The sequence below is a fragment of the Ochotona curzoniae genome, unplaced genomic scaffold (genome assembly GCF_017591425.1).
Source record: "Ochotona curzoniae isolate NIBS_2020 unplaced genomic scaffold, NIBS_Ocur_1.0 contig_2927, whole genome shotgun sequence".
NCBI lineage: Eukaryota > Metazoa > Chordata > Mammalia > Lagomorpha > Ochotonidae > Ochotona > Ochotona curzoniae.
The window spans coordinates 6771990-6797623 of record NW_024465654.1 but is presented as its reverse complement, the minus strand read 5'-3'; the positions used below and the strand labels follow the sequence as shown (position 1 = coordinate 6797623).

Here is a 25634-nt window from a genome sequence, read left to right as displayed (position 1 = left end):
CCCCCCTGGCCAGTGCTGCGGCTGTCCTGGCCGACATGCCTTCTTGGGGTGGGACCAGAAGCTAGGAGGGTCAGAGCTTCACCCACGGTCGTTTCCCTGTTGTGTCGCCAACCCTGACGCGTCAAGTTCTTTGGAATTAGCTGAACATTTGACGCTTCCAGTGTGGGGTTTAGGCAGATCACTGTGCATCCCTGGTTTCTTGTTTGTGGACCCACAAATACTGAAATGGCCCAGTTGAGGCTCGGATGGCGAGTCTAGTCTGGAGCATGGAAGGCAGGACACAGGTCAGCACTTAACCTGGCTTGTCCACCTGCCGGTTCACCCAGAGAAGTCGGAATATACAGGCATAGGTACAAGTTACTCAGTTCTCTTCAGGAAACTCAAAATTAAAAACGATGCCGAATTAAAGACGTGCAAACCTGTTCCTTTGTGGTAAGTGTCCCTGTGCTTCTTTTGCAGGGATAGCTGAGAATGGAGGAGGATGCCGGTGACAGGAGCTGGCGTGATTCTTTGTGTTTCATGAGCGATCACATTGGCTTCTGCGGCAGCATCAGAAGCTCTCCAAGTGACTTCGTGGTTACCGAGCTTGACGAACAGGGAAGGTTGGTCACTAAGCCCCTTGATGAACTTACCAGCAAGAGCCACGTTGTTGAGCCAGACAATTTGGCCAAAAGGCCAAAACTGGATCTTCAAAACGTGTCCGGTGATGAAGGTAGTAGCCAGGGGGCTAATGCTGCGGCCAGGTGCCCCGATGCGGACCCCCGTGGTTCAGACAGGTCGCCTGGCGACCAGGAAGGTCCCCTCAGTGGTAGGACCTGCAAGACTGAAGAAGATGCAGCGGACGTGATAAGCTCGTTTTTAGATGAAAAAACAAATGAGCAGCTGAGTGAGTTTGCCCTTGAATTGAAAGAGAAGTGGAATTCAGGGACTGAGCTGGTTGAATCATCTCCTGAATTTCCCTTGGCCAAAACTTGTAACAAAAACCAGAGGGCTGCTTTACATACGGCTGTGAGACAAAAATTTCCTTTTTTAATAACTTTAATAAAAGACAGTGCAATTGTTGTAAAACCAAATCTTAGGTATAAAGAACTCTGTCACTTGGTGTCCGAAGAAGAAGCAGCTGGCTTTTTTACATATTTGAATGCAAAAGAAGAAAATTCCACCTTTTCTTTTAAGCCTGATACGAACAAAGAACGCAGAAGAGCTGTCCACCTTTTTGTCCACAAAAGATTTGGGGGCCTCGTGGAGTCCAAGTCTTTCCCTGAGCTGGGTGGCAGTGCCAGAGACCCGAAGGTGGTGGTGACAGTGAGATTTCGGGACAGAGCGCACAAGGCCAGGAAGGGGTCCCTCGGCCAGTGGGCAGAGGTCGCGCACACAGGTACTTCAGTGCGCCGTTGTCGCTTTTAAAGTGAAGATTTGTGCGAAGAAGCTCAAGTGAATGAAGCAGAGCGGAATCGGAGGGAACACGTGGGTGTGTTGCTTAGTGGAACATAAAGATTTGTAGTTTACTCTGAGAGCGGAAATGATCCTTATTCATGAAAGAGTGGGTAACAGACATGGGCAAAGTGGAACGGTTATTTTGCACTAAGAATTGACAGTGAGTGCCAATTTCATATATATATTAATAATAATTCGTTTTATTTTTGATGATGTTTACATAGTTGAGAGGGATCCATTCAGCTAGGTGCAGAGGAAGGAGGAATGGGGGAAAGCGGGTAAGATAGCTGCCACCAATCTCCTTTTTTCTTCCTGTATCTGGGGCAGGTGGGGTGAGAAGGGGAGAGGGCTGCTCCCAGCAGTCCAACCATGTCAGTACCCAGGGATCTGAAAGCCACTTTAGTTGAAATGAAGCGTTTAGAGAGAGGAAGGAGTTTTTGCAGTGCTCGCCTCGCCTCTGAGTCTGCTGGAGGATGTGTTCAGCCGGGAGGGGAATCTCTGCCCACCATTCTCGGGGGGGCGTCTGCAGGTGCTCGGGCAGCACTCTTGGGGCTGCTGCTGCTCTGCGGCAGTGTTCCTAGAATTCGTGTTTTAGGAGATGGAGCTAAGACCTACCATGGGGTGCAAATCCAGGCATAACTTTTCTGTTCCCTACTTGAAGGATAGAAAGTTTCTTTTTTTCTGTAGTATTTACTTTTTAAAAATATTTGTTTATTTGAAAGATGGAAAAGCAGAGAGAGAAAAGGGGCTCTCCTATCTGCTGGTTCTCCAGGTAGATAAACAGGCAGATCTGGACTAGCTATAAGCCAGGAGCCTGGACCCATGTCTGAGTCTGCCACAGGACCCAAGCATTTGGGCCGTCGCCCGCTGCACTCCCAGGCACATCTCACCCTCTACCCTGCAGGATCATTGTGCCCTCCTGGGGCTCTGGGCTACACCAGGAGGTTTTGGGGGTTCACACTGGCTTTTCTTTGGGATCACAGTCTTGAGGTGCCTTGTTCCTCATTGTCTGAAAGCGTGTGGTTTCAATGTTTGCTCCAGTTTTCTGTTTATTTGCCATGGGAGGTTGTCTGATTCCAAATTATTTCAGCATGGCTTAAAGTATAAGTCTCTGAAATTGAATTTTAAAATTTGATTTAGTTGTTGTTCTTTTGAATACTTTGATTTTCCCAAGTGATTAGGGATATGCTATAAACTTTACAAATTAAACTCATAAATTCGTGACCATTAAGTTTATATGAATGTTTCCATATTGCTCATTAACTTAAGAATTAACATGAAAAGATAAATATAAATCAGTTAAATGTTTATAATTGAACAGGTCTCATTCTCCTTAACATTCAAAGATCTGATTGTCTTAAATGTCACTATTCTAAATTTTACAGTTTTGTGGCTAAAAACGTACTTTTGTACTCGGGCAGTGGGCTAATAGTGCAGGCAAGTCAGGCAGTGATATCCTCTGGGCCGGATGTTCCCAGTGTCGTGGCCAGCATTGTCCTGGCCGGAAGTACTGGCTGCTGGCTCTCTGCGCTTGCGCTGAGCGGCCCGCTGTGGAGGCAGGTGTGGTGACAGTGCACTGCTGTCCTGGAGCTGCGTTCGCTGGGGGGAAGCAGACGCGAGAGTGCTGGGTGCTGCATGCAGTCATCGCTCGTGGAGGTGTGCAGCATGCAGCAGTCAGCTCCTGTCTGGGCCACACATTTCCCCTTGTGTCCACAAGTGCTTGACTGTTCTTTCACGTGTTCTAGAATGAGGATACAATAGTGGTGAACAAAAGCAGCTTAATCCTTGCCTGGGGTCTTAGTGTCTGAAAAGAATTCTCGGGCAAAGTGCCTCTGTTGTGGCTTTCTGAGGAAGGAACAGGAGTGAGTGAGAGAATGCATGCCTTTTGGGGCCCCGCGTGCCAGAATGCAAAGCTGAAGAATGTTCTAGCGCATCTCTAGCTCAGGATCACGGGAGGTGTGAGTGGAAGTAGCACCTGGGAAACCAAAGTGTGTTTGGGCTGAATACAAATCCCACATTAAGGAACTTGATTTTTTAAATTTCTATCTCTTTTCTAAAGCATCTGTTTGTTGAAAGGCAGTGTGTGGAAGGAGGAGAGACGTCGGGCTAAGGTGGGAACCAGGACCTGCACCTGGATCTCCTGCCGGGCAGCACAGACCCAGCTCCTTGCCAGTAGCATCAGCAGGAAGCTGCATCGGAAGCAGAGCAGGCGGGACGCTGGCCGGGACTCTGCTATGGGCTGTGGGCTTCTGATGCTGAACCCACTGTGTCTGAGCTCCCACTCCGTACGTCTGGAGTCAGCTGGTGTTTTCAAAATAATAGTGGAACTCTGTGATGTTTATTAGTGTTTTGTTTAAAGATAGTCTTGTGTAATTGTGTCATTACACTAATCCGTTAGTCGCCTAAGAATGTGATTGACATGTGGAAACTGCTTTTCTTATAACCAAGGATTAATTTTGTTTCAGCTTTTACCCTCCGAAAGGAAAATGTGGAAATGTTTGAAGCAATTGATTTTCTAGCTGCCAAACTTGGTGTGACTCCTGCAGATTTCAGCTATGCAGGCCTGAAGGACAAGAAGGCCGTCACCTACCAAGCCATGGTGGTTAGGAAAGTGACCCCGGAGAGGTAATGGCTCCGTGGGGGCGCCTTCGTGTGCCTCGCGCTGTCAGCACGGACTTGCCCGCAGAGCGGCACTGCGCGCTGGGGAAGCTCTTCTGACTACAGTTCTCATCAGGGGCCCGAACACTTGGACTGTCCTCTGCTTTCCAGGCCATAACCAGGGAACTGGATTGCAAGTGGAGCACCTAGGATACAAACCAGTGCCCATATGGGATGCTGGCACTGGCAGGCGGAAGATTAGCCTGTTGAGCCACTGTGCCGCTTCCCCATCTCTGCTTGCTTGCTTTTTTTTTTTTTAATAATACAGTTTATTTTTGATGATGCTTCTAAGTAGTTGAGAAAGATGCATGCCCATGTGGAAAGCCAATTAACGTGGGAAGGGTGGAGGAATGGGTGAAAGTGGATAAGACAACTGCCTCCAAACTCCTTTTTTTTTTCCTGTATCTGGGGAAAGTGGAAAGGGAAGCAGATGGTGTCTCCAGTGCCTGGGTCCCTGTGCTCGCGTGGAAGGCCCGGGTAGATTTCTGGATCTCTGGCTTTGGTGTGGTTCCAGTGCATGGGTCCCTGTGCTTGCGTGGAAGGCCCGGGTGGATTTCTGGGTCTCTGGCTTTGGTGTGGTTCCAGTGCGTGGGTCCCTGTGCTCGCATGGAAGGCCTGGGTGGATTTCTGGGTCTTTGGCTTTGGTGTGGTCCTGCCCTGGCTGTACTGGAGTAAACCAGGAGGTGGAGCTTTCTTCTCTCACTTTGACCTTCTTTGCCTTTCAAATGAATACACTCTAAATGTTAAATATTGCTATATAAAAGTTTATGTCACAAAGTATTTCAGAATCGCACCTGTCATCAGACTGATTTGTTTTAGACTCCCAGCGTTTTCTGTAAAGAGGACTGTGCTAACGGTTCTGGCGCGTCCGTGTCTTACGGATATTGACTCAGATAACTCTGGAAAGTTGAGTGAGGTAGCCCTGATGTGCCGGCCACTGCTTGTCAGGCGGCCAGTGTCCACTCTGCGTGTGACCGTGTGCCCCTCATCTCCTCCGAGGCCTGGAGCCGTGTGGGTCCGAGAACTGCAGGTGTGAGCAGGCGTGTTTAGGCCAAAGGCTGCTTCTTAATTACGAAAGGCAGTGACGGAAAGCGGGATGCCTTCATTACTGAGGGATGTCCATTTTGAGTTCCTTTTAAGTCCTGGTAGGATTTTACCAGATGTAAAATCCCAGAGCTCTGAAGGGACACTCAGCTCGAGTAAAGGCTGTCTAACAGAGCTGATGACTCCCTGAAAAACCGTAGGAAAGGTGGATGGAATGGGAGAGTTCTCTGATCCCCTGCAGAGTCTGAAAGTTGGGTTTAGCCGCCTGGAATGTAGCATACAGGTGTTGCGAAGGATTAAAGTGTAAGGGGGAAGTCTCAGTTCCGAGGGATTCTCCTTGGCGTGTTGTCAGGACAGTCTTAGGAGAGAAGGGGCAGATCCGGGTGAGAGCCTGAAGAAACCTGCCTGCGGTGTGTCCTGGCGTGATGCACATGTGCGGGGCCAGGGCGGCAGGAAGTATGCTTTGACTGAACTCTTAGTATTATCCACCTGAGTAAGTAGTAAACATTTATTGAAATAACAGATGTACGAATAAGAATGCAAAATAATCTCTATTACTGTTCTCATACATGGGTCGCCCAGCAACTAGCTTTTAAACCCTTCTATTAAAGCAAAATGTAAGTGTAAGATTTAGCTGAGTTTGTGTGACATGTCACCTACAGGTTTAAAGATATTGAGAAAATCGTCGAGAATAAGAGAATGAATGTGTTTAACGTGCGGCCTGCGAGCGAGGCCCTGAGGCTCGGCCAGCTGCAAGGAAACCACTTTGACATTGTGGTCAGGGATGTAAGAAGTCAGCCCGGCGACTCTGCACCCGTGGCCGAGAGGGTCCTGGAGGCCATCGAAACTGTGAAGGTAAAGACTGGCTGCACCTGCTGCTGCGCTCCAGGGAGGCCCCAGGCCCGCCCCAGGCCAGCCCCAGGCCCGCCTGACACCTCTGTAAAGAGATCATTAGGGACCTGCTGCTGCGCTCCAGGGCAGCCGGCCAGCCCCAGGCCAGCCCCAGGCCCGAGTGACACCTCTGTAAAGAGGTCATTAGGGACCTGCTCCTGCGCTCCAGGGTGGCTGGCCAGCCCCAGGCCAGCCCCAGGCCAGCCCCAGGCCCGCTTGACACCTCTGTAAAGAGATCTTTGGGGCCGTTAGCCTAGTTGGTATTTTTTTTTCTTAACGTACTTTTGTATTAAAGCAAAACATAAAGATTCATTTTAGGAACTGCCCAGATAGAAGAGGGATTATTGTTTGTAAATTTTGTTCAACGATTATCTTCAAAATTCTTGGTAAATGATTATATTTCAGAATTGTATGCAATCTTTTTTTTTCTTTTTAACCTAATGTTGAATTTTCTTCAAATGAGTTGCAAGTCATATTTTAATATCTTATGATAAGACTACCTACATTTTTACGTGAGAGCTGCCTGACATGTTAATCCATGTGTATAGCTGTAGGCTTCAGTCTGGTTGTCCCTACTGCGAAGGGCTCAGTGACGATCCGTCGGCTGCGTGGAGGCACCACAGACAGGCATGAGCTGTGTAACAGCAAAACCTTATTTACAGAAATGTGCGTGGGGCTGATTACCTGAAGGCACTAGGTGTTTGACCTTTGGCCTAGACCAGTAGTTCTCAGCCAAAGCAGGTTTTTTTCTTTTTAAGATTTATTTATTTTTGCTTGGAAGGCAGACTTCACAGAGAGGGAGAGATAAAGAGAGAAGTCTTCTGTCCTCTGGTTCACTCCCCAGATGGCTGCAAAAGCCAGAGCCCAGCTGATCTGAAGCCAGGGGAGCCAGGCGCCTCCTCAGGTCTGCCACATGGGTGCAGGGTCCCAAGGACTTAAGCCATCCTTGCTGCTTTCCCAGGTGATAAGCAGAGATGGATTGTAAGTGGAGCAGCTGGGAGAAGCACCAGTGTCCACAGGATGGACAGTAGGCTGCAGCACCACTGCACCGGGCCTCCAGCCTGAGCAGCCTTTTAAAGATCTCAGCACCTTCCAGTTTGAAGCCAGTCAAAGGGCAATGTGTTGTCTAATGACTTAGGTATGTTTATATATTGTCTTTTAAGATTTATTTATTTGCAAGGCAGGGTCAAGGAAAAGAGTGAGAGAGAGAGGGTTGAGAGATGTACTCACTGGCTCACCCCGCAAATGGCTGCAGTGGCTGGTGCCAGCTGGGTGGCAACCAGGAACCACGCATGCAAGCCAGGGCCCAGGAACTTGACTATCTTCTGCTGCTTTCATAGGCACACTGGCAGGAAGCTGGATCAGAAGTGTAGCAGCCTGGTCTCGCTCTGGAGTCTGTGTGGGATGTTGGCACTGCGGGCTGCTGCTTAACTCACATGGCACATTGCTGGCCGTGGCATGCGCCTTTTCTAAAGCTCTTGAAGTGATTCTGCCCTGTAGCTGACCCTGAGAAGCAGCTTATGCCTCTCAAGCAGGTAGACATCTGCAGTGAGCTGACTGGCCTCGGTGGTCCTTCCTCAGAGGCCCTTTGCCCGCATGTAGACGGGCATTCTCGGGTGAAATGCCCTGGCGTGATTTGGACCTTTCTTGTTGATGGATCTTGCTGTGGTTCTGCCTTTATTCCCTCTGAAAAGCTGCTGCTAACATCTTCTCTCCTGAAAATAGAGGTGGCTTCTCTGAACTCTGATGGCGTTGATTGTCCATCTTTCCTTGGTACTTATCAATAGGCAGTTAAGAATTAGGACCTCCTGTTAGAAGTCATCTCAGCTTTAGCCAGCTTTGGTGGGTTTCATGATTAGGGGAGTGTATTGAGAAACCGTGAAAACAGGAATCTGCATTTTCTTTTACAGGGGGTATCTCCATTGTAAGCCTTTTTTTTTTTTTTTCTTTTTTTGTGATTTGCTGGGGAAAATGATTGTTCAGAGGTTTTATCTAATGTTGCTTTGTCCAAACTCGGTATTATCAGAACCTCTGAGCTGTGAGGTTTGCTTCAGGGAGACTTTATTTGGTCTGCACCTGATGTTCATGAGTGACAAAAGCAAAAGGTGCAGTTCCTTTTGTCCCTGTCCAGGACGGCTTGTGTCGGCCCTTCGGCCTGAGCAGGCCAGCCTGGTGATGGGCAGCAGCTGTTGGCTGAGGAAGTGTGTGTTCTCCTTGCAGAGAGGGTGAGGACACCTCCTCTGCCCTTCCAGAAACTGGCCGGTGCTGGTGGACTCTAGTGAGTCCAGGCTTAGCTAGTGGCCAGTCTTTAAAGCCTGCAGTAATAAGGTGACAGTTTGAAAACTTGGCCTCCAGAATCTTGTCCAGGTGTGAAATGTGTGTCCATTTCTTGGAATCGAGGGGCCACTTGGGTGCTGCTGTCCCCCAGGACCATGTGGCATTTTCTTGGCTCAGGATTTCAGAAACTGGGGCCTCCTGAGGAGCATATGATTGCATAAGGGAGCCGTAACTTGCAGGATTTGAACATAAACCTGCTTCTTGTTCCTATGGTCAGAGGAAAACAGAAGAATCCAGAAGGAGTAAGGCTCAGGCCTGAGACTGTCCTATGGTCAGAGGAAACGAGCACTTAGTATGTCTCAGACAGTACGGTCCTGTGCAGTTACTGGTGATTGCAGAATTCTTGCATTAAAACTGTGATGACATAGTTTGACATAATTGTGTGTATTTTTCTCTTAGTTGGCTATTTTGTCTTTGTAGAATAAAGGCTTTGTGAATTACTATGGACCTCAAAGATTTGGGAAGGGAAAGAAAGTTCATACGGACCAAATTGGATTGGCCTTGCTGAAGAATGAGATGGTATGAATTTTAAAAAACAATTTGATCTGTTTTATTATTGATACCGTATGGCCTGAAAGTGATGTTATAAGTGTCCATGTGACCCTTGGCACAAAAAAAGGCTCCCTGGCCCTGGCAATCGGGCATTTCTGTGGCTTCCTTCCTGAGACTTGGCAGTCTGGGGGCACCTAGCAGGGCTCAGGATCTCAGACGGTCCGGGCTGCCTCTCGGATGTCTCGTGGCATGGGTATACTGCCAGGAAAACAAGCACGGTGTCGGCTCGAGACTTGGTTTCTACAGCAGCACTGCTTGTGGGGTGGGGGCTGAATGAGAGAAGGAGCAGAAAACACCGTATCTCTCTCTCTCTCTCTTTTTTAAGATTTATTTATTTTTATGACAAAGTCAGATAAACAGAGAGCAGGAGAGACAAGAGAGGAAGATCTTCAATCCGATGATTTACTCCCCAAGTGACCGCAATAGCCGCTGCTGTACCAGTCCAAAGCCAGGAGCCAGGAACTTCCTTCAGGTCTCCCATGTGGGTGCAGGGTCCCAAGTCTTTGGGCCGTCATCAACTGCTTTCTCAGGTCACAAGCAGGGAGCTGGATGGGAAGTGGAGCTGCTGGGATTAGAACTGGTGCCCATGTGGAATCCTGGTGTATTCAAGGCGAGGCCTTTAGCTGTTAGGCCATCATACCAGGCTCGACCACTGTGTCTCTTAACAAGCTGTGATTTGAGATGATTTCCTCTGTTCTCCACAAGCTGGTGAGTGTGGAGAGGCCGCTGCCAAGCGTGAGTTTTAGGTGTTACAGCTGTTTGTGGACTGTCCGCGAGGCTGGTCTTGGCACTCAGTGCCAGGTCCTTCTCTGCCAAGAAACGCTGCTTCCCTGGCCTTTGTGGTCTTCTGAACGTCAGGGCAGGTGGAGCCCCCGTAGCCCAGGGCTGCAGCAGCATACGCCTCTCCCCCAAAGTTAGTGTGTCTTGTGGTTGTCACCGAGTCTTCCGTTGGCACGGTGAACATCTGCCGTCTCCTGCTCAACTGCCTGTCCCTGGTCCCTCAACCAGGATCCCTCACACAGCACCAAGCACATGGCATAGGTCCAGTCCATTTGTTACTGTCATAATGAATATCTCAATGAGTGAATGCTGAAAAAAGAACAATTGGGTAGGACTTTGGATTGGATAATCTCTTTTAAGAACCTTCTCTACTGTAAGACACATAGTCAGGAATAAATCTTAGTGCTGGAGACCGTGATAAAAAATATAAACTAGTTAACAGCATCTAAGAAAAGCACATCTATTATTTTTGGTTTACCATAAAATGGTAACACTGGCAACTTCTTGATGTTATGGCAGTTATTTTTAAGATCAAAGAGTTCAGGGAATTATGAACCTAAGTAATGTGTGACTTGATGTTTTTTCCTGTAGGTATTGGTGAAATCTGAGGACTTGGGTCTCCCCTCACATCGTGTCTGTAGCATGGCAGCAGATGCGAAGAATGAGAATGAAAAGTCTGGAAGGGATGGGCTCTTTGCCCATGATGCTTTAAGCCTGTTAATAGAGTTATTTTGTACAGAGGTGTTTCTATTTATAATGTGGTTTAGTTTTTGAAAGCCTGTTGAGAAAATCATAGCATCAAATATCCTTATTCAGTGCGTAAACTTTTAAGTTGCCAGAGTTTGAATCTTTTCCTTTTTTTAATTCAGTATCTGTTTGCTTGGTTTCTCAAGGTGAAGTCTGTAAAATTATTTTTGACACCAGAAGATGTGGATGATCCTGTAAATAGAGCAAAGAGATATTTTCTTGAAACTGGTATGTTGTGTAACTGCTTTAACCTAAACAAAATCAGGTAGCTGAGTAATGTAAAAGTTAGACCAGCAGACATGACTGAGAAGGCGTAGATTGTTGTGTGTTGTATGATGAACCATTTTGTTCCATGACCCATGCGTTTGTTGCCAAATCTCTGGGATTTTGTCTGTTCTGACTCTTGCTTTGGGGTAGAGGTAGCAGAGAAATATTTTTTTCGGGTTCCTTGGCCAACATCCTGTGGGAAGAGGGGAGTTCAAATGCTAAGCCTGCTGTGGCAATTGTGTGTGTACCAGCACTGATGATGTTGTGCAAACAGAACTGATGGCAGAGTCATTCGTCACAGCTGGAGGAGACAGGTGTTAACTGGCGAGAGCTCGTCCACACTGTCCGGTGCTTCATGTGTGGTTTTTGATGTCGTCACTGCTCGGCCCTCTTGATTTTGAAAGCTGAGTAAATGTGGCAGTTGCTGAGTGCTCAGCAGGAGGAAGGACCGGTGTCTGTGACCGAACGTGTGTGGCACGGGCTTGGCTTTGGTAGTCCCACGTGAACAGGTGTGACGTGATGATTCATTTCCTCAGCCTGTGTGAGAAACCCCGGGTGTGTTTCAGTCCAGTTCAAGGCCCCACCCAAGTAAGCATCTGCTGGCAGGTGCAGTGGGCTGCATCTGAGAAAGCATCACCTTGGCTGGTGACTGTGCTCTTGCAGCATCCAGATCACAGTCCTTTTTGGTTCTAGAAATTCTGTGTAGCCACGATCGCAGCTGTCCAGTCTCTAGCTCCTGGGATGGGCACTTCACATCCTTAGGAGGGTCTGTGTCGCTCCTGCCCCTGACTCCAGCTCCCTGCAGATGTGTGTCCTGGGAGGCACCAGGTGACGGCTCGAGCAGCAGAGTCCCTGCCGCCCTCCTGGCTTCACCTGGACCCAGTCTTGGCCAGGAGGGGCTGGTCATTTAGGCAGTAAACCAGTGAGTGAGAGTTCTCCAGCTCCTTGCCTATCCAAGCATCCATCCACCTGTCTCTCTCTGAAATGTGTGTATATGTGTGTGAGTCTGTGTGTATATGTACATTTATATTATTTATGCATATTGTGTGCATATGTGTGTGTGTGTACATATGAAGAAATCAGCAGTAAGGAATTGCCAGTCCCTACCAGCTCAGCAGTGTATTTAAACTGAGTATTTTGTTTGTAGTTTATTCTGATGTGAAGATCTGTGGCACGCGATTACCAATGCTTGGCTTCTTTGCTTAATTTTTATTTATCTATTTGAAAGGCAGAATGAGAGAGAGAAGGAAAGACAGAGAAGCTTTCTCTGTCTTGGTTCACTGCCTAAGTGCCTGCAACAGTAGGATAGTGCCAGGCTGAAGCCACAAGCCAGCCACTCCAGCCCAGGTCCCCACTGCCAGCCACTGCCTCCCAGCTGTGCAGGAACGGAGAGCTGGGTCCGCAGTGGAGCAGCGGGGGCGGAGGAGATGCAGCTGTCCCAAGTGTGCCCACAGCTCCTTTCTCTCCTGCTCTTTGTTGAAGCTGAGTGAGGCCTAGGAGTGCCGTTGTCTCAGACCTGCGCGTGAGTGTGGCCGGGTTTAGAGTAGCGTTAGCACGTTCGTGTGATGTTCACGACTCTTGCCCGGCACAGGCCTGCGGGGCTGGCCTCCGAGTCCCCGGGGCTGACTCTGGTTTGCTCTTTCAGAGGATGCCAAAGGCACGCTCGCAATGATGCCTGAGTTCAAAGTTCGAGAGAGAGCCCTGCTGGAGTCCCTGCGTCGCTTCGGCCTGACGGAGGAGGGCTGTAAAGATGTGTGGTTCTGTTTGCCCTACGCCATGCGCATGTTCTACGTCCATGCCTACAGCAGCCAAGTCTGGAATGAGGCTGTGTCTTACAGGCTCGGGGCCTACGGAAGCAGAGTGGTGGCAGGCGACCTGGTGCGCGTGGGCCACGCTCCTGACGAGAGGGAGCAATCCGACACCAGCGTGCGTATTGTGGGAGGCAGAGACACTTTGAACACACTGGTTATTTTCTTTTATTTGCGTTTCCTCATCACTGTCTTCTACTTTGCTGCCAGATGAGGCTTAGTGCTTACCGGTAAATGGTAAAATAAGACTGCTGTGGAGTGAGGGGCCGTAAAGCTTCCTTTAAAGACAATAGTGCAAGTCATGCCCCCGAGGGTCCCTCTGAAAGTACTACCCCGGCTGTTGTCCTGACTTCACAGCAGGGGCTCTTCCAGAGCAGCAGTCTGGTTTGGCCATGTCTTGCTAGAATTTTCTGGATACTTTCATTAAAGTCTGTGCCACCAGAAATCGTATTCTGTTAACATCGAGAAGAAAAAAGTAGGAATTGGAGGCTTAAAGCTCAAACTCTGAAAAGGCAGGAAAAATAGGTTTTTATAGTAATGATATATGGGGCATGTAATGTGTGTATTTTATTTCTAAAGATTTACTTATTTTTATCTGAAAGGCAGAGTTTACTGAGAGAAGTAGAGACCTAGAGAGGTTTTTCATCTGCTGGCTCACTCCACAAATGGTTGTATGGTCACAGCTGAGCCCATCCACAGCCGGGAGCCACGAGCTTCTTCTGGGTCCTCCATGTGGGTGCAGGGACCAAGGACTTGAGCCGGCCTCTGCTACCTTCCCAGATTCTAAGCAGGAAGCTGGATGGAAGTGGAGCAGCCGGGACTTGACCCAGCACTCCTGTGGATTCTCAGCTCTGCAAGGGGAGGATCGGCCTGGTGTGCTGCCCCAGCCCCGAGTGTGACTTGGATAGGCAAGGTGTGAGCCAGATTTGCCCTTTTCCTGTTAATGACCTAGAGACGTTGCCTCCAGTGAAGTGCTTCCGGTGTGCTGCGCCTGAAGTAGGTCATTGACCCGGAAATACATCACACGACTCAGATGCAGAGCAGCTTACTGTGCTGCAGCATCATCACCTCCGCTTCACAGACAAGTTTCAAAAATCAGTGAAAGCACTGGAGCATACTTTATGTAGTTAGCACCATAACATGACTGAGTGTTAGAGCACGAAAGGATAAGAGATGTTCAAGTATGTCTCTGTGTATATATATATATATTTATCTAAATTTGATAGGCATGGGCCCGGCACGGTAGCCAAGTAGCTAAGTCTTTTTGGCTTGCACACACTGGGATTCCATATGGGCGCCAGTTCAAATTCCGGCAGCCCCGCTTCCCATCCAGCTCCCTGTTTGTGGCCTGGGAAAGCAGTCGAGGACGGCCCAACTTGGAGAACAGTCTGGTGCTTGGACAGGCTCATGCAGGTGCAGCCCTGGGAGACCCTGATGGGAGCGTGCTTGTCCAGGAGTCAGGTCGCACAGAATGGGGCTGGGGTGCTGAGGGAATCTGGGACGTTGGGAATCATATTTCATTGTTTTTAATAGGTCCATCTGGTTACCAAGGAAGAGGAATTGGCTAATACGTATACAATACATCAGGTAAATTCACTTAAAAATCACGATCACTTAGATTTGTTTGTGCACATTGTCCCTAAAAGACAAAACGTTGACTCTCCTTAAAAGAGAGATTGATCTCCCATCATACAGGTTCACTCCCCGAGTGTCCACAGCAGCCAGGCTGGGCCAGGCTGAAGCCAGAAGCCACAAGCTCCTGCTGTCCCCCCATGTGGATGGCAGGTGCCTAAACATTTGGGCCATCTTCTGATTTCCTGACCGTTCGCAGGAAGCTGGGTCACAGGCTGAACTGTGGAGCGCCTGCTCAGCCTGCCAAGCCGCAGTGCTGGCCTCTCACCCTGCCTTTTTTTTTTTTTTTTTTAAGATTTATTTATTTTTGTTGAAAAGGCAGATATACAGAGACAGAGAGGAAGATCTTCCGTCCGATGATTCACTCCCCAAATGCAACAGCTGGAGCTGAGCCAGTCCGGAGCCAGGAGCAAGGAGCTCTTCCGGGTCTCCCACACAGGTGCAGGGTCCCAAGGCTTTGGCCCATTCTTAATTGCTTTTCCAGGCCACAGGCAGGGAGCTGGATGGGAAGTGGAGCTGCCAGGATTAGAACCAGTGCCCATATGGGATCCTGGCACGTTCAAGGCAAGGACTTTAATCACTATGCTGTTGCTCTGGGCCCCTCACCCTGCTTTTTAAAAATAAAATAATGTCATCATACTCTGGTTTTGCTTTACAGTGCTTCAAGGCGGACACGCTGTACTCGGGCACTTGGAAAATCAAGCTAGAGAGCAGGCCTCGCCCCTCTGCCCGGCCCCAGGCCCAGGCCCCGCCACTCCTCCGTAGAGAGCAGGCCTTGCCCTTCTGCCCGGCCCCAGGCCCGGGCTCCGCCACTCCTCCTTAGAGAGCAGGCCTCGCCCCCTCTGCCCGGCCCCAGGCCCGGGCTCCGCCACTCCTCCGCTGCTCTCCGGCTCTCCTTGAGGAGTCTGCCTGGCCGCAGCACTGTGCTGCGCCTGCCGTTGGACCTGCTCGCTGCGCTCCGCCTTTCCTGCTGTGGGGAGTCCGCAGGGAGGGCAGCGCAGCCCGCAGGTGGCCGGATGACTCATGAAGCCGTGTTTTTTCAGCTGCTTGGGTGCTTTTTTATTTTTGAGTAAGAGAAAATATTAAATTACCACCAAAAACAGTGATTATGCCTTTGAGCAGTACATTTACCTGGTGTCAGAGAAAGTATAACCTGTCGGGATTGTGTAATTTTTGTAGAAATTCAGTGTCTCTGGTTAATGAAATGTACCTGCATTTTGAGCGTGGTTGGCCACCTTGGTTATAGGTGTCCATCTGGCAGATGAGAAAAGTACCACACAGTGTCCGGGGCCTGGCCTGCTCTGGGCTGCCTGGGAGGTGTGCGTGCTAGACCCTGTTGCAGAGCTGGGCTCCACTCATGAAACAGACGTGACATACAGAAGCCAGGCTGCTGTGTCCTTGCAAGGCCGTGTCCTGTGTGTCTGGTTGCTTCTCTTTCACAGGTGGTTCTTCCTGTGCCTGGCTACAACGTTCAGTACCCAGAGAACCTGGTGGGGCGGTGGTACCAGGAGCTGCTCAGCAGGGATGGCCTGCAGACGTGCAGCTTCAGGCTGCCTGCCCTGGCCCTGAAGGTGCCAGGATGCTACCGACACATCGTGAAGCAGCCGCACAGCGTCGTGCACCAGCTCCTGGAGGACCAGGGCTCTGCGGTCAGAGCGGAAGGCACCGCCAGCGGTGGAGCGCCTTTGTCTCTGAAGATCTCGTTCGACCTCGATGCTTCCTGTTACGCCACAGTGTGCCTGTGGGAAATGATGAAGCACGAGGGCTGACGCTGACACCAGAGGTGCTGTGGTGTCTGTGTCACTGGTCACATGGTGCATCAGTGGTCTTTGTTCCATGTTGGGGAACTGCACTCTTAAAATCCTTTGAAGCATCCAAACTGCGAGCTCTAACATTTCAGGAGAAGATTGTGCAGTCATGTTCGTGTTCTGTAGTTCCTTGGAGGCACACTGGCCAGCGGGTTGGCGGCAGTCAGAGCATCTTGAGAGAAGGCAGGAGCAGCCATGTGCTGCCCGTTGGCTCTGAGTGGACTGGTCAGAACAACCATCAGCAGGCTATCCTGTACTCACATGCCTTCATGACATGAAGACCAAAGAAACACTTGGCTCACCGTTCTTCCTGTGACAGGCACTGCCCGCTTTACTGTGTTTCCCCATCTATAAAACACAGGCTTTGGCTAAACCAATCTGTGCTCAAATGACAACGCCAACACTGACACATGTCTGAGGGCCGCCAACATGTGACTGGGGTATGTGTGAAGTCTCAGGGCCGCCGACGTGTGACTAGGGTGCGTGTTGAGTCTCAGAGCTGCCAGTGCGTGACTAGGGTGCATGTTGAGCCTCTCTGAGGACTGCTTTCAGGGTCCAGACACCACTGTCTTCATAAGCCATCTCCCCCTCTTTTCTGTTCCCCTTTCAAATAAATAAGTTCATCTTAAAAGAAAAAAAAAGGACAAAGGATTTTACTACAGATGACAGCATTTCCCTCCTGAGACGGAACAGCCTTTGTGCACAGGAGGGGTGCTGACAGAGCGGGCTGAGCCCAGGCGTAGACCCTGGCTTGGCTGCGGGCTTGGGCAGCTTGCTCTGACCTGTGGGCTTCCCTTCTGGGGTCGGTCCAGTCTGCCTTGGCAGCATCAGCATGAGGGCTTCCTGAAGTACAGACCACTTTTAAAAACACCTGGCACGTAGTCCTTGTTGAACAGGTATCAGGAGAAGTGCCTTAGTGTCATTACATATTCCAGCAGAATCTCAACATAAAAATTGGATATTGTACCATTGCATTTTACTTTTCTAAGTTTATTTAGTTCTATTTGGAAGGCAGAGAGATAGGCAGAGATCCTCCATCTACTGGCATGCTGTCCCAAGTTTAGGCTGGGACAAGCTGAAGTCAGGTCCTGGGACTCTGAGTCCCCACATGGTTACAGGGACTCAAGCCATCCCTGCTCCTCCTGGGGCGCACGCTAACAGGAGCTGGAATGAGGAGTGGAGTGAAGCCTTGAACCCAGGCTCTGGGACATGGCACGTGGTTGTACTGCACGATGTCTCGGGGGCTACGCTGAGCACTCGCTCCGTTACCATTGACTTAAAAAGTTTTAATATTTATCAAGAATACAATGCTGTTCTACATAGTAGATAGTCCATTAAAAAAAAAAACTTAAGTTGTTTTAAGATCTATTCTTTTGAAAGAGATAAAGTGAGATAGCGAGAGAGAGATCTTCTGTGTGCTGGTTTAGGCCAGGCTGGCCCAGGACAAAGGCAGGAGCTGGGAGCTGTATCCGGGTCTCCCATGTGGGCGGCCAGGTTCCAAGCACTTAAGTCAGCTTCCACTCTCCCAGGCTGTTAGCAGGGAGCTGACTCGGAAATGGAGCAGCCAGAACTTGAACCAGCGCCCATATGGGATGGTTATGGCCTTACCCACTATACCACAATGCTGGGCTCCATTATATAAAGTATTAAATCCTAATGTTCTTTAAAATCGAGTAGTTCTTAGAAAATGTGAACTGTTAATAGATCTTTTGCCACTAGGTGGCACTACAATTTTAAATATTTAGTGAATGGTTTTGCCATCTATTAAAATTCACTGCATTTCAAGTCTTCATAAATGTTCTTACATGTTGTTCATGTGAAACCTTATTTTATTCACCAGTAATATTTGCTGTGACAAATTGTTTTCAATCTAGACCTTTTTGTACTGTGGGCGGTCCAAAGGCCAGTCATTGAGTGGGTTTCTGCAGCTCTTCTGGGGTCTTTCATAGCTTCCTAAGTCACATTTGACACTAGGCAAGAGAGCCTGAGAATCAGTAAATAAAATAAGGGCAATGTTTTGCCAAGTTGTAGTGAGCTGAAGATGTCACTAACTTCATTAAGCTGATGTTGGCTTCTGCTGTTGGGTTTCCATCTCTGTGCCAGTTCTGTGGGTGGATGACTTTCGCCGTGTTCTGCAGATTGGAGGCAAACGGAGGTCTGACGACCTGGTTAGTGATAGTGACCAGCTGGGGCACAGTGGTCTGCTGACCAGGTTAGTGATAGTGACTAGCTGTGGTACAGTGGTCTGCCGGCCAGGTTAGTGATAGTAACTAGCTGTGGTACAGTGGTCTGCTGGCCAGGTTAGTGATAGTGACTAGCTGGGGCACAGTGGTCTGCTGACCAGGTTAGTGATAGTGACCAGCTGGGGCACAGTGGTCTGCTGACCTGGTTAGTGATAGTGACTAGCTGGGGTACAGTGGTCTGCCGACCTGGTTAGTGGTAGTAACTAGCTGGGGCACAGTGGTCTGCCGACCTGGTTAGTGGTAGTGACTAGCTGTGGCACAGTGGTCTGCCGACCTGGTTAGTGGTAGTGACTAGCTGTGGCACAGTGGTCTGCCGACCAGGTTAGTGGTAGTGACTAGCTGTGGTACAGTGGTCTGCTGGCCAGGTTAGTGATAGTGACTAGCTGGGGCACAGTGGTCTGCTGGCCAGGTTAGTGATAGTGACTAGCTGGGGCACAGTGGTCTGCTGACCAGGTTAGTGATAGTGACTAGCTGGGGCACAGTGGTCTGCTGACCAGGTTAGTGATAGTGACTAGCTGTGGTACAGTGGTCTGCTGGCCAGGTTAGTGGTAGTAACTAGCTGTGGTACAGTGGTCTGCTGGCCAGGTTAGTGATAATGACTAGCTGTGGCACAGTGGTCTGCTGGCCAGGTTAGTGATAGTGACTAGCTGTGGCACAGTGGCGCTCAACTCTGAATTGATCCTGGGTCAGTGCTTTTTGTGTCTGCTGTTTGTACCTTCTGAAAACAAGCCTTTTGGACAAAGACATCTACTTTTCTCCATTTTTTCTTTCTTTCTCTTTGATACTATTTGTTTATTGGTAGTCAGAGTTAAAAGTGTAGAGAAAGAAAGTTCTTCCATCTGTTAGTTTGTCCCACGTTGGTGGCAGTGGCCTGGGCTGGGAGCTTCTTTCCAGTCTGCCACCCTTGACCCATCTTCCAGGCCTTTCCCAGGTGGTTAGCAGGGAGCTGGCTGAGAGGTGGAGCAGCCGGGACACAAGCCAGTGCCCATCTGGGGTTCTGGCACGAATTGCCTTCGGGGTTCGGGAAGACTGTCTCGGGGAGCACTTGACACCTTGACATTGTTGAAGCCTTTCTGTTAGGTCACAGAGCAGTGCCGAGGGAAGCGAGGTGCATGCAGTACCCTGGCACAGAGGTCTCTGCCAGGTGCCCCGGGAAGGCAGGTCCATGAGCTGCCAGCCCTGCCTTTGAAGGATTGTCTGGGCACCGTGTCAGTTTCTGTAGGATTTGAAATGCCACCTGCAGAGCGAATGAAACCTAACAGTTTAAAGAGAGCAGGGCCACTCTCAGCAACTCTGGGGAGAAGACGACTCCTCAGCCACTCTGAGGCGAGGCTTCACTCACTCCGTTCATAGAGGTAGGCCCTGTCTTTTCCTTTTCTTCTTATCTATTTTTCTTTTTGATGAAGTTTATAGTTGATCAGGATGGGAAATTTTGAGGACTAGGGGAAACTGGGTGAGACCCTTGTTTTCACATTTTATTTTTCTCCCTTCTCTATCTGTGGGAAGGGGGAGCTAAGGGGAGAAGCTGCACCGAGTCTCTCAACCAGCTCTCAGTGCCCAGGGATGGGGAATGGCCACTCTGTATCACCCAGGGTGCCCGACATGGAGCATGCTCCGAGGGTTCTAGGCGAGGACTCTAGCCGCTAGGCCACCATGCCGGGGCCCAGTTTTCTATTCTTTTTAACACCGTTGTCTTGTTAATACAATTGTAATTCAATTTTTTAAAAAAAATTTAGTGTGTAGATTTTGAGTTGTTTAATGAAGTTTTGTGTAGTCTCCAACTTAGTGCTTCCCCAGTTGTGAATCTATGCAAAACGATAGTCAGAACCAGGGGAGTTTTGTGTGAAATGCCAGTCTATTTTGGCATGACTGTTGGTTCTTCTGTGCCAAGTTCACAGTATTATCAAATGTTTTCCAAGCTTTATTATCTTCCTTTCTACCTGTATGATTCTTATTAAATCTACATGCCGTTTAATATGTTTTTTGAAACAGGATTTTCAAAATCTCAAATTTTAAGAAGTTGATCTAGAAGGAAAACATTTAAGCTAATAGTGCATTAATCTTTGACTATACATGACCATTAATAGGCAACTATTGAAGTTAAAAATGACATTCACTTACCACGTGAAGTTCTGTCAATCAGGCACATACTAACCTTCATCAGCTGCGTGAGAAGCAGCCTAATTAACTAGATGAAATGGACACGTCACTAAATCGGTTTTGTGGGGACAGATGTCCAAGCCGAGAACCTGGGTGGCTAGCAGAACCCCTGTGCGGGGGACAGGAGCGGCTGCTGCAGCCACTGGTGCCTGTCCTGGAGGCCCTGTGAAAGCCGGGTGCCAGTCAGCGATGCCCTCAGGAACGCATCTGCGGCCTCGCACGCCATGCGGATGACATCACGCTGCGCCTGAGAGAGGAGCGTTCTCCTGTTTAACTTTCTCACACAGCACGCAGCACACCATTGTGTTCATCTGGGGCCTGGTAAATGCAAGTAGATGATTAAGTGTGTTTGTTAATTACCAATCATCCTGAAAAATAATGATGTCCCCAGTGTGGAGGGTGCACCCTGGAGTTGTCTTACTACGAGTTGAGCAATATCAAGAGAGGCCTCCGTTCGCAGAAAGCACAGCAGAAAATTGTTCTACTTTTCAACAAAAAGATGGAGCTTTTGTCATGGCTGATCAAATTCCTGTTTGAGCCGAGAATTACCTGACCATTGATTTTTACTGGGAGGAAAGCAGTGTTTATTTCAATATCAATTTAAAGCCCTTCATCCAGAACAGAAAATGGTTCTTGTATAAAGTTTTTTTGCTTTATTCTTGTTTTCATTAAATATTTATTTATTTATCTATCATGTATTTATTTTTGGAAAGGCAGAGCTGCAGAGAGAAGGAGAGACACATGGAGAGATCTTCCGTCTTTTGGTTCACTCTCTAAATGGTTGCAACAGCCAGAGCTGAGCCACTCTGAAGCCAGGAGCCTTTTCTGAGTCTCCCAAGTGGGTGCAGGGCCCAAGGACGTGGGCCACACTCTGCCACCCCAGACCATCAACGGGAAGTGGATGGGAAGGGGAACAGTCAGTACATGAGGCAACACTCGGAATGTTGCGGTGCAGGTGGAGGCGTAGCGTGCCATCCACAGTACTGGCTTCTCTTGTCTGCTGTTTTAAGCAACCAGCTCTAAGAACAGGTTTCAGAATTGTTGGGGTTGTGAGTTGCACAAGTGGTAGCAACAAGCAGTTTCAGGAAGCGTTTTGATAAAGGAGCAGGGACTGTAACAAGTGAAGCCTGTGGGTAATGCAACCCCTGATGAGATTAGAGTAGCGCAGTCTCCCGTCATCCATTCACGCTCAAGGATGGGCGTGAGCAAGACACACAGTCCAGAGACCAGGGTGGCTGAGTAGGACATGTCTCTGTGGGCGGGGACTGGGAAAGCATGCTGTTTGGTACAGGTCCTGGCTCTGCATCATGTAGTGTTTTTGGATGTTAGAAAAATGGATTACTTGAAGCCTGTGCCATGGTGGAGAGGGCAAGATGGTCACCCGAAATGCAGGCACCCTGTGCAGGTGCTGGTTCTTGTCCTGGTGTCCCACTTCTAATCCAGCTCCTTGCCAATATGCTTTGCAAAGCAGTGGAAGCTGGGCCAAGTGGCTGGTCCGTTGCCCCCCATGGGAGGAGACCAGGATAGCACTTGTGGCTCCTGGTTTTGGTGTGGCCCAGTTCTAGCTGTTGTAGCAAAAGAAAGATTTTCTCTCTCTTGCTGTGTCTGGCACTCTGATTTTCAAGTAAAGAAATGAGTAGATAAGTCTTTTATTAAAAACAAAACCAAACACACACCCTGCTGGTAAGATTTGGCTGTGGAGTGGAGCTGTGGGAGGCCCTGGCGCCCTACGCTGCTCGTGGCGTGGAGGGAGTCCCTCTGGTATGATCTTGGTGTCCTTTGCCCTTTGTTCTGCTTGCAGTTTGGAAATACCCTAAAAGGCAAGAAATCCATGCAGTCTACTTTCTGGCTTTTTCGCTTTTGTCTCTTCTCTGTGTGTTCTTTTCAGTGGTTGCGTAAGTAATGTATTTCATTAGTGTCCTGTAACTGCTGTCACAAACCCATCAACGGGGTGACTTAACACCCTCAGGCTGTCACAGTGCTGGGGGCCCTGGGTAGGTCCAGCTCCCAGGGTGAACACACACAGGTATGGGTGGGGAAGGGGTGGAGGCTGTTGCTCCTACCCTGCATAGCTTAGCCTTCTGGGGCTGCATCTACATAGCCTCTGCCCTGTGTGTGTGTCTGGTGATGGCATTAGGCCCAGCCAGACAACCCCCAGAAGGCTTCTCATGCAGGCCTTTGGAGTGATCGTGTTCCTGAAGGCTTTGCCACACACGAGAGTGCCTGAGCATTCCAGGAACAGAACTTGATCCCCTGGGGGTGGTGTATTCTCAGCTTGCTCCCTGAATGAATTACAGTCTGCTCAAGCTAGAAGCCAGGCTGTCCCCATTGGAGCTGAAATGCTGTCTGATCTCTGTTCCCAGCTGTGGTCCTCTCCATGTTCCCCAAGGTCAGCAGATGCCCTGCCCTCCATGCGCGCACATCCCCAGCGTTCTCCTATGTACACGTGAAGGCTCTCCCCCAAATATTAAGAAGTTACGCAGGCCATTTTGCAAATTTTCTTCTTTTTAACTTAAAATGTCCTTGAGATCAATTTACATTGATGTATTTATATATCCTTTTCATTTTAGTTGCAAATTCTACCTTAAATGTGTGCCACAGTACATCCTTGAAGGACATTTGAATTGCTTCCAGTTTTTGCTTCTTGCCTTAGCCTGTGGCCACCCTCATTCCCAGTGAATTATCCTGAGAGTTTAGAACATCATGAAGTCAAAAAGGAATTTAATATGAGCAGCCTGGTGAAGATTCCAGTGTAGCCTGGCACAGTGTGACTGTGCTTGGAATACTTCCAATGACTTACAGTGGGTTATCACAACACACATGTTGTCTTAGGTTAAAGCGGAGACCATCTCCTGGAAATTGTTGAGTACTGGACTGGCCCTTCCATGTCACAAACCCAGGCAAGAATTAGCATTGGACATTCCCAGGATGGTTTCTGTGGCATATGTGTCTGCTTTTGTGCCAACAGGAAGTGGATAAAATACAAACTGAGCCATCATGAAATTGGAGCGGGTGTGTGCGTGGTGCTGCTCTGCTAACCAGCGTCGGCCAGGTGCGCTTTGCGCGCATGTGCGGTGAGGAAGGAGTGCACTGGAGGACAGCCAAGACTGCTCTTCATGGAACGGAGTTGTTTTGAGGTTTGTTCAGGTTATTAATGCCGCTAGCTTTTATTTGTGTGTCTTATCTGAGGAAAAGATAAGGTTTTGCTAGGCCATTTTCAAACACTAATGTGCGGCCTTGCAGCCTTCCCCTTTGCCTCCTCCGTGAAGCGCCACTGCAGTTCTTCTGCCAGAACCAGTGTTTACTGTTTACTCTGTCTGTTCTGCACTGAGAGGCAGTTTTATGTTGAGTCATCCATCTGCTTGTCTCCCAGCACTTGTCTACACTTTGCTCATTTGTGTTCTCTCTCTGCCACTACAATGAGCAGTCTGTTGATTTTTGTGTTTTGCATTCCAGCCTGGCCTAAGTGTGCCCTTGGAGAAGCCACACATGCTGACTGACTGTACTTTCCAGTAGGTGCCTTGCATGCAGTCATTGAAAATGCGTTTCCCTAGTGTATGATTATTTTAGGCAGTGTTTTGCAGCTACCTTAAGATAGATTTAAACTTTAAAATAAGCATCCTCAATGTGCTGGGTCTCTCTGATTTTGAGCCTGAGTGGATTATTGATCAGTGGGCTACACCTTGTGAATGGTCAGTGCCTATACAGCGTTGTGATGTGCAGCCAGAAATGAATTGTTTGGGTGAATTCAAGCCTGTATTTTGCCATTGCATGAACATGCTCATCTTGGTGATGAACACCATACTCAGGGGTCTACCAGGATCTTGACTGCCCAGGTGCCAGGCAGCGGCCCTCAGGTGACGTCCACTCCTGAACTCTTGGTTGTGTCTAGACCCCAGCACACACTGACCGGCCAGCAGCTCACAGCGGGAGGCGGTGTTGGCTGACCCAATGCATGATGCTGCTCCTCAACTGTCTTTTCTTTCCTCCTCCTTCTTCCTTTTGCAAAGCGCAGTAGTCTGAGTGACTTCTGGCATCATGTTCTTGCAGTTCCCAGCAAATCCCTGGGCCTGTGCTCTACCTGCTTCGTACTGGTTGATGTGAAGGCTCATGTGAGGTTGGATTCTGTTCAGTGTGCCCACCAGAGGAAAGTGCATCAGCAGGAGCTGTCTGCAGGGGTGAAACAGGAGAGCCTGGAAAAGTGATTCTGGCTGGTGAAGGGAAAATGGAAGCTGAGCCATAGCATTGAATGAGGTTCCTGTGGAAGGAAGGAAGGGGAGGGGAGGGACTCCCATTAGCTACAGAACAGGGAGGGGTGTTCTGACCACCCTGGTGCTCCTCTCCCGCGATCTTTGACCTGGCAGCTGAGGTTCTTTTAATTCTTCTCCTTTTTACTTAATCCTGTCCTAGGAGTGGGACTAATCCTAGCCTGGGCCAAGGAGATCTCAGGAAATTAATGGGAGGCAGCTGGAAGAAAAACAATGGGCTGAGTCCAGGGGTTTGAGAACTGAAGGTTTAGTGTCAAGTCCCAGCTCCAGTTTGCTAGGAAAATGTCTCCCTGTTAGCCTGTTTTCCTCATGTGACATGTCAGCTGTCATTCCACCTGTGCGTGGAGCATTGTGATGACAGCTGGCGTCCCTCAGCTGGGCATGGGACTGCAGCTGAGGCAGACTTGGCAATCTAAAGGTCTTGATGACCAGTGCCAGTGCCAGGCCCGCTGGGGACAAGCAGTTGAGAACAGAGAATGACCCCGTGCAAAGTACTGCACCAGTGCTTCCCCAGTACTTCCCCGTGCAAAGTGCTCCACCAGTGGTCGGTTTCCCCTGGTGTGGTTGTTTCACTTGGGCCACCTCCACTGAGAACTACTCTTGTGACTTGAAAGTCAGGTTTACTATGGGACACAGCTCTCACATCCCTCCCCAGTCTTGAGGCTCACAGTCCCAGCGTTGAGCATTATCTCAAATTACAGAGAAATCCTCAGTGAGACCCAATTCCGTCTGCTCTGGAACCCCTGGTGCTCGCAGCGCCGGTGAAGGTGCTGTGAGCTCAGTAGTCCACGAGTCCGACTCCCATCGCATGCCCAAAGTGACCATCTTCATGCCTCAGGATGATGATTCTGGGTAAGCCAGGGCACTCGGACACCATCAAGGGGACTTCTGAAAGCATCTGGCCCTGTGCTCAGTTCACAGCACGGAGGCAGCAGGTGCAGGGTGGAGCTCAGAGGGCAGGCAGGCTGTTGGTCACACTTCTGGAAGTACTGGCTGAGAACA

General features: G+C 49.2%; 1 protein-coding gene across 3 annotated transcripts; it reads left to right on the top strand.

The window, feature by feature from the left end:
- Positions 1 to 439: 439 nt before the first annotated feature.
- PUS7L (pseudouridine synthase 7 like) lies at positions 440 to 15924 on the top strand. Of its 3 annotated transcripts, XM_040978910.1 has the most exons (8): positions 440 to 1378; positions 3903 to 4062; positions 5802 to 5994; positions 8788 to 8886; positions 10593 to 10674; positions 12359 to 12639; positions 14055 to 14108; positions 15596 to 15924. In XM_040978910.1, the coding sequence occupies exons 1-8, from the start codon at positions 472 to 474 to the stop codon at positions 15920 to 15922; spliced, it is 2103 nt and encodes a 700-aa protein (XP_040834844.1). In that variant the 5' UTR covers positions 440 to 471; the 3' UTR covers positions 15923 to 15924. The 3 variants fall into 3 exon arrangements, with proteins under 3 accessions (XP_040834844.1, XP_040834845.1, XP_040834846.1); XM_040978912.1 differs by lacking the exon at positions 440 to 1378 and having other exon boundaries at positions 3614 to 4062; XM_040978911.1 differs by lacking the exons at positions 14055 to 14108; positions 15596 to 15924 and having other exon boundaries at positions 12359 to 13090.
- Positions 15925 to 25634: the final 9710 nt, after the last annotated feature.